At 43.4% G+C, this 21,063-nt stretch overlaps 1 protein-coding gene across 1 annotated transcript in view; it reads left to right on the forward strand.

Annotated features, from left to right (window-relative positions):
- PTCHD1 (patched domain containing 1) overlaps positions 1–17,038 on the forward strand; it is a gene marked incomplete at both ends in the record, with an annotated part of 28,790 nt that extends 11,752 nt beyond the window's left edge. The window contains one exon of the mRNA XM_079537366.1: positions 15,384–17,038. Coding sequence (XP_079393492.1) covers positions 15,384–17,038 — 1,655 coding nt within the window. The remainder of the gene's footprint in view (positions 1–15,383) is intronic.
- Positions 17,039–21,063: the final 4,025 nt, after the last annotated feature.

Below are 21,063 nucleotides of genomic sequence, written 5' to 3' on the forward strand. Positions count from 1 at the left end.
AGGTGTTTAATGTGCCCTCGTTCCCAGCATTGTTCATTGGTGGGGAATAATACGTGCATTGATTTGATCACAGCTTTCCCAGCTGAAAATCGGTGCTCAGGAATACTTCAGATTTCAAGAGTAAGAGTGCCTTTGCTGACTTAGCTGCATCATGTAGTGATACGTCGCGTTTCAGCACAGCTGTTTTTATACTGAGCGCCAGGTTCCTGTGCCATGCCCGTGCTGTATCTGTGGTATTGTTGCACTTTAATTAAAGACTATGCTTCAGTGCCTCACACTACCAGCTAATGTGCAGAATGTATTTGGTGACAAAGAGAGTTCAGCTGCATTGCATCGGCTGCAGCGTGTCACTCTTGTTTTCAGGTGATATCTGTGTAAATTGAACTGCCTCATAATCTAGAGGAGAAACAGCACAAGGAGTCAGAGTTGAAGGCTTTCTGACCCAGATCTTTGTTTTCTTTTATGGGTTCTTATGTTTATGCATGTGTTAGAAAAATCTCTTTGTCAAAGTAAGTAGTCTGTGTAAGCTACAAAAGAGTGGCCATAGCAGGAAAACAGTTTGAAGTACAGCCTCTGAAAGGAAAGTGCCTGGGGAAGGTTACTTTGAAATATGAAATATTACCTCTTTTCAGGGAGCAAGGCTGCTGCTTTCCAGGGCAGCCTTTCAAATCATGAGTTCACTGATAGTGGCTACACTGAGATTTGGAATCCTTAAATATTACAGATCATTATGAAAAATCTGGTTGTGCTTAGTGAGTTTCAGGTGCACAGCTCAGCTCTCACTGTGAGCAAGCCAGGGCAAAGCAGTGTGTTCATGGGAATCTCACATGCTTCCCTGGCTTCATTGAGGTTAGGAGTTTTTAATGAGAACTGCTTTAAAACAGTAATAGCTGGAAAGGCATGACTTTTCTTTCTTTTTTTTTTTTTTTATTATTTTTTTCTGCTGCAGTAACACAACAAGATTCATCATGCATTTCAAAATGTGCTTCATTCCTATACATCACTTTGCTTGCAGAGGATGGTTTAGCTCAAGGTGGCTGAAGGCTGGAGACACAAACCACTTTCCATTATAGCTGGCTGAACTACTTCCACTTAATTTCAGTGACCATCAGATTAGATCATAGATTAACTGACCTTTAGAAAGCTAAAGGATTTCTGTCTAACAGTGTAGTCCCATAGCTATTACTCATAATCTCATGGCTAAAAGCAGAAATTAGATAGAAAAAATGCTTATGCTGGACACATTTCAGGCAAGGCCCCTCTTCTAGTATAAATCATTAATGAAGTTTCCCTGGTTTGTAGCAGCTGAGGATTTTTAACTTTCCATCAGCTCTGTGAGTTGAGGGTGCTCCCCAGACATGGTCTGACCTCTGCTGCAGGACAACATCACGTCTTCCCCAGCTCTGTCTCCTTGGAGCGCTTCCCGCTGTCGCTCACTGTGCTACCTCTGCAGCATTGGCATCATGTCTAACCCGAATTCCCCTTTTGCAGCTCAGCTGCCCTTATTCATCCACAGCATCTGGAAAACAACGTGTTTTTCTTTTTCTTTTTCTTGACGTATTTGGGAACACTTCCAGTTGTGCAGTCCTCTTCTGTTCCATCCTGGCTTCCCTCAGGTGGTTCTTCCTGGCCTTACAGCAAACTCATTGCTCTTGGCTGCTTCACATCCCCTGTGGAGTGCGGTGCCTGGAGCTGGGCGCAGGATTTGGGCTGCGGCTTTCAGCACCAAGCAAAGTGGGAGGATTATTTCACACATCTCACATGTGGCACTCCTGTTCATATATCCCGACATGACATTCATTTTTTGCAGCAATCTGAAGTGGTTGGCACTCGGTTTGTTGCATGCGGTAATTCACCAGCCATGCATGCTGCTTTCTGCCGTGTTTGCACAGCCAATTGTTCCAGCACGAGGTTTACCCTTGTCCTTGCTGAACGTCTCATTTATGTCACACCACTGCTCCTGTTTGCTAAGTTCACCCTGATGTCATCACTGCTGTTCCAAGATACGTTCACTGAAGATGGTCGGCAATGTTTTGCAATTACCCACTTTCTCATATTTTCAGGAATTCCTTTCGGAATAGCTCGGGTTGTTTGTCCAGTCATAAGTTTGTGTTAATCATTTAGACAATATGGCCACAGAACCCTCGGTTCGGTGCGCTCTGTAGTGCTCATTTTTACCCATCATGTTTCCCTTAGCATCCCTCAGCACCAGCCATTTCCAAGAACAAGCAATCTGCAGGGAAGGGTGCCAGCCTCTGTGTGTGTTCGTCCTTAACTTCAGCACCACTGGGACAATTACAAGTACTGAAATTAGCACAGCTGAGCAAGCTGCACTCCCAAGCTCTGACAGTGTGAGCAGGCAGAAACGTCTTTTGCTTTCCCCACCTGTGAAATACAACATACTACTTTAAACCTCCTGTGCTTTGGATTTAATCACCTTCAGTGTACTGTCTCCTAATTTATTTTCCTCTTTAATTAAGGCAGATTACAGTAGCTCAGCTGATGAAAGGTAACTCATTGAGTTGTGTTAACGCAAGCACCAATGCCTGCCTGTACCCAGGGCCAATGCCTGTACTGGATTTCTCCTGCAAGGAGGCCAGCAGGCTGCATGCTGCCTGCAGCCTCCCTCTTCTCCAGGGAAGGCTCAGCAGGTCTGGTGGGGATCTTCTCATCAGCTTGGCAGGCTCTCACCATTCATCTGGGTGTATTTAGAGTTAGTGTATGCCTTGCCGACTCCATGGAGCTGCTGCCACCTGCACTTAGCAGAGTCGTGTAAAGGCAGAGGTACTCACATGCCTGGTTCAGATGGAATACTTGGCTGCAGTAAGTCTGTCCACTTTTGACCCTAAGAATTATATACCAAAAGAACAAATTCTTCCTAATTCAGACGAATTGAAAATAGTCAAGTTGTTGTGCCAGCTGAAAAGCAGAAACAAAATTCTGATTTCCTGCTGCTCGTTCCACTGAAATCTACAGATGTTTGGTCTGGCACAGATGCTAATGTATTCATTGCAAGTTTTCCTTTATGCATTAAATATTGTTTAATAACTGCCAATCCTATAAAAATACCAGTTTCCTCAAAAAAAAAAAAAAAAAAAAAAGCCACAAAACAAGGCACAGAACAAGCAGCAGGGCTGGCTGAGTGAGATTCTGGCCTGAGTTTCTTACCTCCTGCAGGTGCAGCACAACACTAGACATGGGGGCTCAGAAGCAAACTGCACGCTGCTCTCTGTCCTTAAGGGGATACCCACAGGGGAGGGACACAGCTTTTCCCAGCCACCAGCTGGGTGGCAGGGCTCAGTTCTGTAGAGTGGTTGGTGGTGCCAGGCACTGCCAAATAGGGGAGAGACACAGGGCTGGCTCCACACGCTTATATTTAGCCTCGGGTCTGAGGTGGAACTGGCACGGGAAACACAGCTAGCAGTTAGGAGAGCAGCTTGAGTTTGAAGCTTTCTGTAAACTGAAGGGGAACAAGCCTGGTGCCAAAGCTAACATAATAGGGAGGGACTCTCTTACTGTATCCCTCACTCCGAGCTCCTGTGTCATGGCACCCACGGCAGCTCCTGCAGTGTGGTTACAGCTTCTGGATACTGGGTTGGAGGGAGCACAGGGGCAGGACTGTTTGCTGAGGGCTCTGCACTGGGGCCGTGGAGATGCTGGAGGCTGGACAGCAAAGGTCAAAGGGAGGAAAGGACTGGAGCAGCCAGTGCGCAGCCCTTGGGGAATGCAAGTGCTGCAGAGCTGGGCCAGATGGTCTCAGGGTCCCTGATCAGTTTGCAAGGTACCAGCCTCACTAGGGAGCTGTGACATATGCCAGATTTGTAAGCCCTAAAAGCATTCATTATCTCCCCTATCAAGCACCCATGTGTTTGCTATATTCAATAAAACCAAAGTGTCAACTTTGGTTACATATAAAGATTTACAAAGAGAAAGAAACATCTCCTGAGGTACCCTTCAGTCCACACGTAAAGGTAACAGACACACAAATGTTTGACTTTGTATAACATTTTTCCACCGTTTTCTCTGCTGTCAGCTAATAAAAATGTGAAGTGTACTGAGCCTCTCTTGTCTTTATTCCCTGCACTGAGCTCTCTCACTTCTCTTGCCAACCTAACCCTCCAACCCTGCCTGCTGGGGGAAATCTGCTCTTCTCATCTGGACATCACCCTATGTCCCTCATCCCATTCTCCTCTCCCTCATCTCAGTTGCATTTTGGGGCAGCCCCCAAAGCAGATCTCACCCATCTTCTCATTCCGGGTGCAGCACTCTCTTCCCTTATCCCAGCACTGCTCTCAAGGTATTTTGTTCTTCCCCATCTTTCTTTGTCCTTTTCTCCTTGGCCATAGCTGTATCCACTGCTCCAGCCCTTTTCTCAGTGTTCCTCAATAGCATCCTTAGCTCCCAAATAGTTTCCCACAATACCCTGCAGTAAGATTGCTGCTGCTTCAGTTTTCCCAGTGATTTCCACTGTTCCCTTGCATATTTTGCAGTGCCAAAGGCTCCAAGGACACCCTGGAAGCACACTGTTGTGGGGTTTTTTTTGTCACTCCATCTGCTCAGCCTTCCCAATTCAATCCTGCTCTGCTCAGTTATGTTCCTAATCAGTTTTTTTTTGTTCCTCGTTTCTCTGAGCAGCCAAGCATCTTCTGCAGTCCCCCAGCCATCTCCTGGAGGGGAAGGCCCCTGGTGCAGCCCTTCTCCCTTTGGCTACTACAGTCTTCTCACCCAAACTATGGCTCTGAACCCACAGGCAGGTAGAAGAACCACCTCCTTCACCTGCTGGGCTCTCTCAATCCAGTTCTCCTCCTGACAGATCTGTTGCCCTAAATCCATTGAGGAACCTGAATACCAACGAGCCACAGAGGCATGGAAAGGAAGTTTAAAATACACACAGTAACAGTGTTTTAGACACTGTCATGACAACCCTTCTCTTGAGCAGTGCAAAAACTGCATGTGAAGCCAGTCAAGTGTGATAGCAGCACAGCCAGCATGCACCCATGTTCCCTTTTTACCACCACAGATACCAGTGAAGCCTTCCCATGTGCATGGGCTCCTTGGCTTCAAAAGCATATCAGTGACTCAGGAAATACAGTGCTTTATGGAGAAGAGGAGCTGTGGTGTTCCGTCCCTGGAGGCGCTCAAGGCCAGGTTGGATGGAGCCCTGGGCAGCCTGAGCTGGTGGGGGGCAGCCCTGACCACGGCAGGGGTTGGGGTTGGGTGGGCTTGGAGGTTCCTTCCAACCCAAGCCCTTCCATGATTTTTTGATACTTTGCATACTAGATTCAGATGCTCCACGGAGAACTGGGAAAGTTCATTAGGAGTTGATGCAACTTTTCATTTTAGGTCTCTATCTCATTTAGTGCCTCTTGTAAATGGCATTCTCCAAACAGGAGATGGCTGACAGGCACATATGGCAGGGGGCTGTGGTTTTCAGGTGGTGAGACCTCTGTGTTCTGAAGGAGGACACTGGTGGAGATGGATTATGTTAAATTAAATTGGAATATGCGTGAGTTGTTTTGGTTTCAGCTTTCTCACCAGAAAAGGCAGCTTGAAGTGTGGTAAACTAATCCATATTCCACTGTACCGTTGTTCCACAAGGAAAAATCTCCTAGGAGCAAATGATATTCTGGCTTGTGGGCTTAAAAATTTAAAAGAGATGTAAAAGCTGATTTTGCCCCAGATACGCTCACTGTGCCTTGCTCTGCCATCAGTAACTGTCAGGCACGGTGTGTCACTTGGCTATTCTGCTGCGTGGTGAGCGTTAACCTTTCACAGATGATTGCAGGTAACTTTCATTTACCTTTAAGTTATTGGCTTTTTTATACAACGTGCATAAAATCTGTTGAAAGCTCACTTCAGGGGGAAAATCCATTTGCAGTTCTCTAAGCATGTCAGATGCAAGACAAGCCTGGTGATACTTAACTCTACATCTGACAATCCCCTTGGCCAGCAAGGCTTGAGTTTCATGCATCTCAGTGAAGCTTGTTGGCCACACCTGTCATTTCTTTGCCACCCTGGTGCAAGACTTCCCCATCCCAAGTGGCCACTCTACTCCCCATGTGTTCCTCCCAGCCAGACCGAGCACTTCTGGCTCTGCTTCAGTTCCATCAGGTCAGCTCTGCAGAAGGTTCAGATAGGGGGTAGACGATCATGCCGCACGGATGTAAATATTCCAACAGCTAAAATCAGATTTCATCAATGCTCAACTCCTTCCATCGCGCTGAGTGAAATATGACTTTCAACTTTTGCCAGGCCTTTTCCAAAAACAGAGGAAAGTAAGTCACACGTTTAAACAGACTTGACAGTCTGCTATTTAAGCACCAAAACAAGCCTTTACCCATTCTTCAGGGGAATGAAATATTCCCTGTATATCTAAAAGTAGATTTTGAACCATAACTTGCTTTGCTTATCTTTCTCAAAATAAAAAAAGCCACTCGAATTTCCTCTCAAATGTATTCTTGTTTTTAAAATGTGCTTATCTGACATTCCTGCTACCACTGTAACAACAAAAATTCAAATATTACACTCCTTCAAAAATAATGATCCAAGCAAAACACAGCATTTTCCCAAATGCTAAATCAGTCTTTTTAACTTGCATTGAAATAAATGGCACAATTCAAGATTAACCACATAGTTGCTGGATTACCCATATATTGTTATATAAGGGCTGCTCTGAAAATAATGCCTCCTACTTTATGGTGTTAGCCCATGATGTCAGAAGCAGGTGGTGGTGGTATGACAGTAGAGGTCAAACCATCCCAGCAATATTCTATTACGTTTCGTTCCATGCAACAATTGAATTCCTCCACAGAGAAAAAAATGGCACCCACTGACATTCATTAACACTTACTGAATGTTTCTGGAGACTTAACAGTGAATGTGAGCACAGTGGGGGATGGATGGTGCATTTCAAAAGCAGTGACAGTGACAGTGAATCACATCCACTGGTGCAGATTTTTCAAAGAGCAGCATGCAGGCTTTTGTTCATTGCTGGTGAAAATGCAGAGCTCACAACACTGTTGAAAAATAGTCTTTTGTAGCTGAGAATTTGCTCTGTCAAGTAGTGTTACTGTGCTCTTTGTTGCTGTTGTAGCTTCCATGTAAATAAGTAGGAGGCATTACTTTTGGAGCAACCTATGTAATAACTGGTTTGGTTTGAGAGATTTGAATATAATTTGGTTTGATTTAAAAAAATATTTTGAAAATGCACTATTAAGTGAGAAGATGGCTTTTTATAATGTGTAGCTTTCATATCCACCGAAAGTTAAAAGTGACGAATGATGTTACTGTCATTGCTAATTAGTGGTCACAGTAACATGAGGACTGTGAGTACTGAGGCATTGTTTAGTTCTAGCTATTTAAAATACTTCTGCTCTTTGCTTCTCTTCTCCCAACAGACAGAAAAAATACGGGAATAACTGCATCTGTCGTGTGTGTGCATGACTTCAGAGCTAAGGACCTCTGTCTAGAATGACTTTAGTTTCAATGGTATCATGTAGATCATGCTCTTAAAATTAGCTTGTGCTTTGTATTGGCTTCTGAGACATCTGACCGTTGCTGATTTTTTGCTGTGAGGGAAGATGGTGTATCCTGTACCCCAGTATCACTGGTCCTGAGTATTTACAGCAAGACAGAAAGCGTGAGGGTGCTCCTTTCCATCAGCACATCCGTTGTGCAAATGTGCACTCAGAGTGATTCAGAAAGAGTGAACCCTGACCAAAGCAGACAAAAGCACAGAGAGTGCTAATCCTGTGCTGCATTCTCAAAAATAATCTTTAGAAACAGAGAGAAGATAAATGGGATATTAAATCAGACATTCAGAAAGCTGAGATCAGAACGATGCCGGGCAGCGGATCTGTGTGGGTGTTAGGAGCAAGCAAGCCCCTTTTGCGCTGTGCTTGGAGGCTCTGCGCAAGTCCTGAACAAGACAGAAACCTTGTGCTGGACTGCAAGAAACACACTGCTTTCCTGCCTACGCACTAAGCAATCCGAGCGCAAGCTGAACAGCCCAGAGAGTCTTTCTGCAAGATCTAAACCTAAAAATAACGCTGTGGTCTCCTAGCATAAAGCACGGAGCACCAGCTGATGATTTCTTCTCTGCGTGCAGCAGCTTGTGCTGCGTGGTGTGCAGGGACGCTTGCTCTGCATTGCTGAGCTCCTGTGGGCACAGCCACCCACAGCTGTGAAACACAGCAGATACTTCCAGCTTAGTATTAAACATCTCTCTTAGTTTCCTGCCAAGTAAATACAGCACAAAGCACAGTGATGATCTTTCAGGAGACTGAGGCAGGTTTTTGTCTGGTGTGAATAGAAGGTGCTTGTATTTGTGGTCCCAGCAGCAAGCTAAGGACCATGGGCTTAAGCAGGGCTTTCTGGCTGGGATGGATCTGAGGGAGTCTGGGGAGATTGGCCCCAGCAATGGAGAAGATATGGCTGTATGCGGATGTAAAGCAGCCCCAGAGCCTGATCTGCTGCTGTTGTGCCTGACACAGACATATATACAGACTGACATATATAATCTCAGGAAGTATGCTTCTTTTTGAGGGAGGATCCCAATAAAGTTCAGTAAACATCTGCAGGCATAGTGTACCTTATTAATATACATGTAAAATGTACTGGTCTTTCAGACAGTAACTGCAAACACTGAACCTACCCGGCAGCGCTATATGCTTGAGATATGCTGCCATAGCTGTTATCCAGATACGACGCAGGTTAAGGAAGGCACTGTGATCTGTACAGCATATACCTATACCAGTACCACTTATCTTGTTTTTCTCCTATGCATTTCCTTACTATACCTGCAGGTACGTTTACTTGCCCCTTAAGCCTGAGGTTGGAGGTGTGAAGAAAAGTCAGGCTACTTGTTCTTGGCACTTCACTCGTGTTGGTCAGGAGAACACATTCAAGATGATCAGCTGCCTACAGTCAGTGACCTGTAGGTGTTACTCTTCACTGAAATGGATTGCCAGAAACACCCAAACCAGCATAGAACAAGCAAGTTAGGCTTGCAGGGCATCCAAAGGAGGGCTGTAAAGATGAAGTGTCCTGAGGACAAGGCGTATTACAAGCAGCTGAGGTCCCTCTGTTTGCTCAGCACACAGCAGAGGAGCTGAGGGGAGGCCTGACGGCGGCTGCAGCTCCTCACAGGGAGCGGAGGGGCAGCGCTGAGCTCTGCTCTGTGTGACAGCGACAGGGCCCGAGGGAACGGCGTGGAGCTGCGTCAGGGGAGGGCAGCTGGGGGTCAGGGAAAGGGGCTGCACCACAGGGCGGTGGGCGGGGAACGGGATGCACAGGGCTGTGGGCACGGAGTTTAAGGAATGTCTGGACGACGCTCTCAGACATTGGGTTTGATTTTGGGTGGTGCTGCGTGGAGCCAGGGGTTGGACTCCATGATCCTTGTGGGTCCCTTCCAACTCAGGATATTCTGTGGGTCTGTGATGCTTTTTTCTCAGCAGAACTGCTTGGGACAGGAAAGTCTGCACACTTTGGGATGTCCGACTGTGCATGTCTGCCATCCACACCACAAAGCTGCAGTTTTACACACAGTGTATGGGCCACCAATTTCATCTAGAATGATCCTTGTATTGCAAGAATGTATTGATGGTGACTTAGCTGTTCAGGTCAATTCACACCACTAAATTGTGATAAACCTGGGGAAACCTGTTGATTAAGAATTAGAATTAGAATTAGAATTAGAATTAAAATTAAAATTAGAATTGGTCCTAATTCTGTTTTTGTGCAGAAGGATCTGGATTTGCTCTACTGTGTTGTTATTTTAGTGTAAGTAAGGGTCTGAAGGTGGATGTTTGCTTCAGCTGGATGCAAATTCTCTTGCTCTGTCTGCTTGTTCAGCTGCACTGTGAACCTGCGGTGTGCTCTGCATTAACATTGTGCCTGCTGGGAGAGGCCACCTGGAGCAGGTCACCTGTGTCCTCAGGTCAGTTACAACTCCTGCGGCAAAGGGAGTCAGGATTAGGATTATTTCACTTGGCTTTTCATAAGATGGGTGCTGGTGAGCTCACTGATCTATCTGGAAAAAGTAAGTCAGCACAGGGAAATTGTCTCAGCCTCTTTGTTGACATTACTGTGGAAAGCAATCACGTAGCTGAGCGATGTACATTGTTATTTTTAATACTGTCAGCTAGGAAAATTCATTGCACCTTCATTATATCATATGTTATTACAGATATCGTTTTGGAAAGGGCAATTCCTGCAACATGATGCTGATCTCCCACACACTAATTTTGCACAAGTGCAGTTCCTGAGAGCTTGCCTGCTCTGGCAGCAAGATGGGATGTGAATTTATAGCATCCTAGCTATTCTATGTTAATTCACCCAGTGTTTGTCTCCATGGATGATATTTCACTCCACTTTGAATGTGAATTAAATTGCTCTTCCAGATTTCCACAAAGAACACTGGTGCAAGATAGCCAGTGCTCTGTAGATTTGTACACTTCCTCACTGCACGCTAAATGCCTCTTGCAGGCAAGAGTTCTGTTCGCTGGGATGATTTCTGACTTGCATTAACCTAAGTGAGACTGCATTGCTATAGCTGAACCGATAGTGTTGCAAGGATAGAGTCATTACAATACAGGCAAAAGCCTTAAATCAAAATCCCAGCTTAAGCCTAGCGACATCCATGCTTCCATGTCAGGCTTTGCTGGTGCAGTTCACAAGGACACATGTATGCATCCTGCCATGACTCATTCCCATTTTAAGCCCATCGTTCATGCCACTGGTGTCAGGAAAACAGCTTGGACTAAAAAGTAACTCTCAAAAAATCTTGTGAATGTTTCTAATCCCAGTCATCCTGTTAGTCTGGTGCAGAAGCAGCCCTAGGAGCAGGAGCCTTGGGAGCAACAGGCAAGCAGCAGGCTCAGGTAGGAGAGAAGGAGTGTAACAAAGGATGAGAAGGACCTCTCTCTCCAGTTTTGCTGCCAGAGCAGCCTATTGCCTTGGGAGCTCTCTGTGCTTGTACTGGAGCTTTGTGAGCTGGAATGCTACTGGTCAGTGGGCATCGTCCATGTTAGTGTGACATTCACCATGGCTGAGGCAGAGATCAGAGGGCATTAAGCTTCGTATACAGCTGCCCTAAAGTGGGATGAATGAAATTAATTTGTCATAAAATGCTGCCTTCCAAAGGAAGTGCCAAGAATGCAATTTCAGGGCCTTAAGGGAGATTTTATTCCGAGTGCTTTTGCTCAAGTATCAAACACACACACAGGCACACAACCTTGCAAAGATCAAGAACAAGACCCGCATTGTGCTGTTATTCTGTGACTTCATAGATGGGTAAAACTGCAAGGAACCAAAACTTCACTCTAAGTCATTCCCCATGCTTTCTCTCACTGGAAGAGTCTGTTTGAATACTCAGACTTCCTCTTACTGTGATAAGTAACCAACCTCATTTGCTTTTAATGCCAGCCTGAAGCCTCAGCTGCCAGATGTCTCTTGCTTGAGCAGCCACTTGGAGGAAGAAAGGCAGCACTTCTTTTCCAATATTTTAAAATGGTGCTAAAAGGAATGGTCACAGTACCTATACATAAAGTACTGTTTAAAATTATATAAGTAACAATAATAGTAAGTAATAGAAAATGTTGCCTTCACTTTCACAACTCCCCACAAGATTTTTTTTCTCTTGTGCGCACTCTGATTTTGCAAAGCATGTGTAGTTGATCCTGAAGGAGGCTAATGAAACTTTTTATAGCATTTTCAGGCTACTCATAAAAGCACTGTATTGAAACTAGGAATCACTTGTTTTATGACTGATATTGTTATTATTTTCTAAAATTAAAAATAGCCCATGCTAAATTTAAGGTCCTTCAAAATAATACATAATTGTGGCTATGCTGCGTGGGTTTTTTTGTCTACAAAAGTCACAATTTCTGTCCTCAGTTGTCCAAGACATGTGGTAGCGGTATCTGCTACAATGAAAAGTAGTAGAAAAGGACAGCATGCACAAAAAGGTTTTGGTCCCTATTTCTTCCAATACCTTTCTCATATCCCTATAACATTTTCATTTGCTCATTCAGAATCTCTTTTCCATAAAACAATCCAGTCCTTCCTTGTACTCTGTGTTCTCAGCACATAGTTGTACAGCCTGACTGTAGGGCACGACCAGTGAATCATAATAGCAAATGTCAACAGCAAAAGATCTCCAATAGCCCATTAGCTGTTTGAGTTCATATTTGTTATTTACTGAGTGACGGTGAATAATGAACAAATTGCTGCAAATCATTACAGATTTGTGGCTAAGTCTCCAGTAAAAAGGGAAAATCGGTTAAAGTAATTACGTAATTTATTTGCAATGGAAAAATTGCCTTGTTCTCATTAATATTATATAGGTTAGACATAGCACTAGCAAGAGAATAAAATCAGTTAGGGATGCAAAAAATGGAAACAAAAATTAGAGGAGAGTGAAAGAAATTCTCACAAAATGCCTCCGCTAATCAATTATCAGCCCTAATCTCTGTTATTGAGACCCGTACAAGCATCAGACAGTGCTGGAGATAGTCACTCCAAGTTTTGCCTGTAGTCAGTAGTTAGATGAGTACATTAAGTTAGGTACATCTCATTATAGCTAAATCTTTGGTCATCCATCCTAATTTGTGCATGAGTTCAGATTTATCTTTATGGGGTCGGGCCAGTATGCAAGTCTGCTGGCCATCCAGGCAGGCCTTCCAAGAGGTAAATCAGAATTCTGTAGCTGTTGTACAAATGGGCACAGGAGTCCGAGAGCGTACCACTGAAGGAAAATGACAGTTCCCAGCATACAGATTGAGTAGTGAGGGGCCGAGCCTAAAATAGAATGGTATCTAGCTATTTTTCCATTGGCTTTGCGAAGCACACAAGGGGATGCCTCTTCATGCATTTGCTTGAACCGTCCTCCAAATCAATTGCCATTTTAGGATAGTCTCAAGGACTGTGTAGAGTGATGTCCCGAAAGTGTTTTTATGTTTCCTCTTTAAAGAAAATACAGGGTATCAGGAGTTAGTCTTATCAGACATTATGCAAAATCTTACGACAGATAAAAAATCCTGCTTCATATCTAATTAGCTCTAATATTTTTTTCATTGCAAAGTCAAAGGCTGTCCGAATTAATGCAGCTATCTGAATATTTTTAGTCAGGAGCCTATTAATGCTGAAATGTTGTTTTGCAAAAACGTGCTATAACTAAAGCTCATGATGGAAGTAATTTGTAATATTCAATGACCTCATTTTATACTGTTTTGCTCACTAGAAGCTAATGCATACGATGCCATGTGAAATTTTCAGAGAAGCCTGTCTGCAGGACTTATGGGAGCCATAAATGGATTAAACTTCTCACTCCCTGCTTTGGCAAGTGATCAGTTACATTTAAATAAAGGTCAGTCTGTCTTTACAAAGAACACACTGGAAGCAAGCTTAATAGCTTTCCCTACTGAGCCTAGAACATAACTATTTGACGCATAATTAACAGCAGGGTGCCAGTCACTGATTGTGCTTTTTGCTTTATTTTACGTCTGGGGAGTTCCAGTATTCCCCATTAGTTTTAAGAGAGGGCACGGTGCTAGTTATCAAATTGACAGTCTTGACCTGGCATCTGAAAGCAGCTGTAAAACATTGCCTAGGGCAATTAAGATGAAGGCCAAATGCCGTATCAAGACCAGGACTGCAATATTGCTACAAATTGGACAGTCGTGTTCCATGCCATGATTCCAGAAAACAGTGTAGGCATGGTATCTGCTAGATACGAGAGTGTGGACTTGTTTACTCTCATACCAGGTGATAGTGATAAGGAAGTAAACCAGATGTCCTATTACCTTGTCTTTAAAGGTACTGACCACAAAAAAAGGTTAATTTGTAAAGTGACTTAAATATTTAGCCCAGTTAAGTGTAAACACAGTAAGTCCTGGTTCCTGAGGATATCCCATTTGTTTAGGGTTTCTTGACTGATATTTGTAGCCTCTGTGTCAAAAGTGATAACCATCTACATGTGAAGAGAACATGGGCGACAGAACAATTTTGGTAGCCTGCAGACAGCCTGAAGTTCTCATGGAGATCTGTGAATTGCCCTGACCTGCTGGACTGGAGCACCAACTTGAGCAGTCCAGTGACTGCACTTCACTGTCGTCGGTGACTAATTCTGCTCTGATCATTTCATCTAATGCTACCAGAAAATGGGTAAGAGCAAAGCACTGGGTACTGGCTTGTGAGAATTTCTGAGATAAAACAAGAGCAAACTGGAAAGGTAAAGAAAGGACAGGGAAAAAAAAAAAAAAAAAAACAAGGAGGAAGAGAAAAGACAGTGAATAGGGTAGGATTCAATGGAAAGCATCTATTATAACATGAGTATATTAAAGTCTTACACTTTTGTTAAGGCTGTATTTTTTTCTTTCACCTCTATGTAAAACCAACTTTCATCTCATCTACTCACATCTGATTCCTGCTTGATGACTGCACTCCTAACTCAGGTCTACTATGAGTGAGCAGAGGTCAGTAGCCCTAGACTGCATCTTTTTTATCAGTCATAAAATAGGAACCAGAAGAGAAGGATGGCCAACAGGAGATTAAAATAAAAACATCCAATTTTCTGTTTGTCTGCACTTCGAAGTTACCCACAGGATTTTAGTTCTGCTGGTTGTTATTTCTTTTCATGAACACAATGTCCATTTTAAGAGTTAATTAATTAATTACAAAATATAGGAATTGTCAAGGGAAAAAGAGCTGCATTTGGTTTCACAAATCCTTAGACATGCTGAAGTAAGAAAACTAATGTCTTAAGCAGTTTCATGTCAATTCTGCATTTCTTCCTCTCTAAAAGTTATTTGTGCTTTTCTTTCTTTGCTCCATTTCTAGGATTTCTTTTTCCTGATGGAAAATCTGTATAGGAAGCGGAGAAGTCAGTGACTGATTTACTTGACAGAATTCAGCTTATATGAAGGTTTCATTTTTTGCAGTCATTCTACAAAGCAGCCAACTAATTCTCTGCTTCCAGCATTGGCACTTCAAGGTCATATTTCTTTGTTTCCACCACAGGTCAGATTCCATCACCAAGAAAAACTAATTTCAAAGCATCTTCCATCACAGGCACTCCAAAATATTGAAACGGAACAGCCAGCCAGAGAAAATACTTTTTTCTTTAACCCATCAACCCTGCATCAGTGAAGCAGAACTCTCCTCCAGCTCTGGCAGTAAGGTTTGCTAGTCAGGTAGCAAACACGCTTCAGTGGCTTAGAGCTCCATAATATTTTCTCTCTTCTGCAGGACGCTTACCTCAAGAATTGTTAACATCCAGATGTATCTCCTTGGAGCCCTTTAGTATGTCCATGTTACATTTTTCCACATGTTTATTTGAGCACTTTAAATACTACTTTAAATACTTGCTTTGTTCTCTATTTTAGGTCATGGGTTATATGGGACTTTTGAAATGTTGTCCTCCTGGAGAAAAACTAGAGAAGACCAACATGTTAAAGAGAGGACTGCAGCCGTATTTGCAGACTCCATGCTCTCGTTTTCCCTCACCACTGCCATGTACCTGGTCACTTTTGGAATAGGTGCCAGTCCCTTCACTAACATTGAAGCAGCCAGGATTTTCTGCTGCAATTCCTGTATTGCAATTTTCTTCAACTACCTCTATGTACTCTCCTTTTATGGTTCCAGCCTGGTGTTTACTGGCTACATAGAAAACAACTACCAGCATAGTATCTTCTGTAGAAAGGTACCAAAGCCAGAGGTATTGCAAGAGAAGCCTGCATGGTATAGGTTTCTTCTGACAGCCAGATTCAGTGAGGACACAACGGATTCAGAGGAAACGAACACTTACGAGAGTCATCTTTTGGTGTGGTTCCTTAAACGCTATTATTGTGACTGGATAACAAACACTTACGTCAAGCCTTTTGTAGTTCTCTTTTACCTTGTTTATATTTCCTTTGCCTTAATGGGCTACCTGCAGGTCAGTGAAGGGTCAGACCTGAGCAACATCGTAGCGACCGCTACACGGACCATTGAGTATACGGCTGCCCAGCAGAAGTATTTCAGTAACTATAGCCCGGTGATTGGGTTCTACATCTACGAGTCGATAGAGTACTGGAACACCAGTGTCCAGGAGGACGTGCTGGAGTATACCAAGGGCTTTGTGAGGATATCTTGGTTTGAGAGCTACTTAAATTACCTTAGGAAACTCAACATATCTACTGGATTGCCCAAGAAAAATTTCACCGATATGTTGAGGAACTCCTTCTTGAAAGCCCCTCAGTTTGCCCATTTTTCAGAGGATATCATCTTTTCCAAGAAATACAACAACGAAGTTGATGTCGTGGCCTCCAGAATGTTCCTGGTGGCCAAGACAATGGAATCCAAGAGGGAAGAACTTTATGACCTCCTGGAAACCCTGAGGAAGCTCTCTCTCACCTCCAAGGTGAAATTCATCGTTTTCAATCCATCATTTGTGTACATGGATCGTTACGCCTCTTCAGTGGGAGCCCCCTTACAAAACTCCTGCATTAGTGCTTTATTTCTGCTCTTCTTCTCTGCATTCCTGGTGGCAGACTCTCTGATCAATGTATGGCTCACTCTAACTGTTGCCTCGGTTGAGTTTGGAGTTATAGGTTTTATGACCTTGTGGAAAGTGGAACTAGATTGTATTTCTGTGTTGTGCTTGATTTACGGAATTAATTATACAATTGACAACTGTGCTCCACTGTTATCAACCTTTGTCCTGGGCAAAGAGTTCACGAGAACTAAATGGGTGAAAAATGCCCTGGAAGTGCATGGGGTAGCTATTTTGCAGAGCTACCTCTGCTATATTGTTGGTCTGATTCCTCTTGCAGCTGTGCCTTCAAATCTGACCCGTACACTGTTCAGGTGCTTGTTTTTAATAGCATTAGTCACCTTCTTTCACTGCTTTGCCATTTTACCTGTGATATTGACTTTTTTGCCACCGTCCAAGAAGAAGAGGAAAGAGAAGAAGAATCCTGAAAACCGTGAGGAAATAGAGTGTGTTGAAATGGTGGATATGGATAGCACTCGAGTGGTTGACCAAATTACAACAGTCTAACTTGTTTGTTTGTTGCTTTTTTACAGTAGGTCTTACTGAGAAAAAAATAAACCAGTACTGACTCAGTATCTGGAGAGAGAAAGGGGTTTGGAGGTTTCTCCTCCCCCCTCTAAGCTAAATCCAGGAATATTCAAAATGAGAAATTTAAAAAGAAAATAAAAGAGCCAGGGGATTGCACCTTGATCAGCTCCGATAACAGGTATTACGAGAGAATTTGCACACCTGTGCAAAGAGGGGATGAATTTCAGACGCTTGAAGTAAAATCTAATGAGAGAGGTTGGGTTCCTAAGCAGCCTTATGCATTGCTTGTGCTGCAGATACTGCAATTATTGTTGCTAAACCCCATCAGATTGAAAGGTCAGCTGTCAAGGGTAAAGTAGCACTAAGTATTCGCTGGATGTAAAGGCTTTACAAACTTTCTGCAAAGCAATAACTCAAGTCAGTGAGTCCACTCTTATAGGTCTTAGCCATCATGTTTAATTTTTCTTTTCTCCCCTAATCTAAACATTTATGCAAGACTGTATAACAGATAGCAAACTGTACTGAGAAGAAAGGCAGTACACAGCAACCAAACACTTTCCAAACACTTTTATGCTATAAATCACTTTTTTTTTCTTCTAAAAATATCCTTATTTTAAAATGTAAATCATCCTGCGTAACATTTTTAATCATGGTTTTATATCTGTTTCTTTTTCTTATAAAAACAAAAAAAGAAGAAAAAAAAAAAAAAAGAACAGAAAATCCCAGTGACTCTGTCACTGTAGAAACCATATAATTCTATTTTATAAATGTCTCGCTACTAGCTAAACACATAACCTGCTTTACCAACTGTAACCTTGTTAGCACTCTACTAATACATGTGAGCGGATCTAGCAGCAGACAGAAGACGGTGTACTGGATATTTCAGCGCCCAAATCCATGATGCAAACCTCATGTACTAAAACGTTGCCGAGAAAGTGAATGTTAGGGCTCTTTTGGTGAGAGCCTATTTCAGGCCATTCACTAGTAATGCACACTAAAAGGATTAGTAGGTAGTTTTATGGAATGCGTGATTTAATCCCTCCATCTTCCTGGAGTGCCAGTAAAGCAATAGACCTGACAGCTATGGGCTCTTCCAAGACGCAGCAGACCCTCAGAGTTGTACGTAACAAACTGAAGTTGAACAACGTGCCCAAAGAGCCCATATCAAAGCGGCCTATTGGAAACATCGCATCCGAGAGAAAAAAAAAAGAAAAAGTACCTTACAAAGATTACATTACTGATTCTTGTTGGAGCTGTGAGTTCCAAATAATTCCATCAGTGTCTCTGATATGGAGTAATACAGATAACAAAGCATTTCGTCCCACCCTGCGCCCCTCTACCCCTCAGAACTACGTGATTATTACTCAGTGGTTTGTTACTGGGTTGGGATACATGAGCCAATTCTCTGGGTTTTGCTGAGAGTGCTCCAGCTATAAATGGCCTGCAAAAAAACCGTCTGCAGGAAGGTGACATGTGCGTCAAGCAATCTCATGAATGTACCGACCCAAGAGTGCTGCACAAGTTCTCAGCAGCTGGCGTGGTGCTTGCCAGTGCCTGGAGGTCATTGGGTCCTGCAGGAGCCCTGGTGCTTGGCTGCAGGGCACCAGCACTGCACAGACTTAGCGCAGCTCTGGCCGCAGCCTGGGGGTGCTGCTTTGTGTGAAACAGCTCTATAGCGTCAAGTCCCAGCCACCCCCAGCTGCCCCATGCAAAATGCATTAGGGCCACCTTGTGAATGTTAAATTTCAAGCGAGCAGATACTTCTAGAGCTTCCTCCCTCACAGATGAGAGATATTTTGCCCTCCCTGAGACAGTCTGTTGCGTTCTGAGTAGCAAAACAAGTTGGCAGTGCAGCTGGCAGCATTTGCCTTTCCCTGCATAACTCTTCTCTGACCAGAAGAGAAGGAAAGTGTGTCCAGGAATGCACAGGCTCTTTGCTTGAACGAGCACCATTTGCTGCAGTACCAGCTGAGAAGCAGTAACAACATCAGCCTTGGCAGAAGTCAGACAGGCAGACAATTCAGAGACAGCCAAATGAATGTGAGGTGAAGGGAGAGGCCTTTTTCCCCTCCTTAGACTCAGGTGTGGGGCTATGTTTTTAAGCCAGAAATCATTCCTCCCATGTACTTCCACTGTAGAATTTCTGTGGCAGTCATTATGTCATTTCAATTACAATTTCCCTATGTTCTGACTGTTCAACAGGCAACTGCAGTGGCTTTTAAAATTCAGATGGCATTAACTCAGTTGAGAGCTACAGAGGAATTGCAAACCATTTCTGACAGCAGCAATCTACTGGCTTGTGGGACTCCTGGAAACAGGAGATGTGTGAAAGAGTTGGTTTGTACACAGTAGAGAGAAATACAAGGCAAACACTGATTTGACACCTCTGCTACCCCTCATGCTATCAATTCCAAATACAGGATGCAAGGATGGCTTCCATAAGCCTCTCACATCTAATTGAAATGCATAGATAGGAGAGTCTTTAAAGAGATGTCCAATGACAACCTTGTACTTTCACAGATATCATTAAATCTCAGCATGCAAAGCCTTCAGAGATCTTCAAGGAAAGTGGTAAAACCCATGATAAAATTGCCTTTCTGTCTTCAGATCTGTTGGGGGAGGTGTATGGAGGCAGTGCCATGGCAAAATGCCACAGTACGTGCTTGGGCATCTATAGGGTGAGAGGAAGACCACATCTTTGCCCCAAGGGAGAGCTAATGATACTGAAGTTGTTTCTGGGGGATATTTGCTCAACCCATTCTAAAAATCTGTTTAAAGGCAGATTCCTCCCCCACCAGGTCTTCCGAGCACCATGTTACCCACCAGTTATTCATGCTGGCTGTCCACAAGTGGGATGGGGAAGAGGACCCATGCCTCTCTCTGCACAGAGAAGTCCATGTCAGGTGAGAGGCAGTTTCTGAAGCCTCACTGCCCCCTAGAAACCCAAAACAGAAACAAAACCAACTTACATACCTGTCTCGTCATGTTCCACCTCAAGCTGACCTTCCATTCCCCACTTGTAGGCTTGGTGATCTGAACTCATGGAAATGCTTAGGGTGTTCTTAGCCCAAGTCTATGAGATTCCAGCCTGAATCCTGATGTTTCAGATAGACAACAAATGTTCCTTCTCTACAGGTAGTCCGAATACCTCAACATGAACCCTCAAGGTCTCAGACTATGCTAACCCACTTTGCCTTCCTTCCCATAGGCTTTTTCCTCTGGAGCAATTGTCTCCACCAAAGTCAATTGGTATGTGCCACATCCATTGATAAAGGTGCAGGTACTGTGCTCTGTTCTCAGTCCAAAGCACTCCAAATGGCAAACTGTGCATCAGCTTTTACCCTCACTGGTGAGCCTCCATTTGGAAGACTACCTAGGTTTAAGCAGTTTTTGTCACCTTCTGAAGAGGCTTTCTAGCCCAGGTTTCACTGTGGTTTTGTTTACAGTAGAGATGACCCACTTTTTGTATATATTCAGTGAGTAACAGTATTTATTATACACTGCCAGGCACTGACTAAAATTTAACAGCAAAAATTTTGACTAAAGCAAAAGAGAATATATAGGACTGTGGCTCACTGAGAGCGTTTATCTTCTACAAACATTAAAATTTCCATACAATAAGGTATGGTGTACAGTATATTTTTACTACAGGGTAAACATGGGGAAAAAGAACCAACTGAAGTGCATACGTCCACTAACACCACGCCAGTTTTTTTGTAAGATATTTTCTAATGTTGGCTTAGTACAAGCCCATTTTCAATTTACAAGTTCCCTAACTGGAAGAAAAAATGAAGAGAGAAAAGTTGGTATAGCTGGAATAATTTCACCATAAAAATTAAGTGATGAAGCCAGAATTTTCTGCCCAAAGCTTTAAGTGAAATTGTTCCACTTAAATTAAAATTGGAGCTGTGAAGGCTGAGAAAAACCTGCCTAGCAAAGAAAAAGAACTTCTTTTCCAAAGGCAAGCAAACACATTTATCTTGGACAACTGCATGAACCCGGAG

Source organism: Tetrao urogallus, assembly GCF_951394365.1.
Source record: "Tetrao urogallus genome assembly, chromosome: 1".
NCBI classification, from domain to species: domain Eukaryota; kingdom Metazoa; phylum Chordata; class Aves; order Galliformes; family Phasianidae; genus Tetrao; species Tetrao urogallus.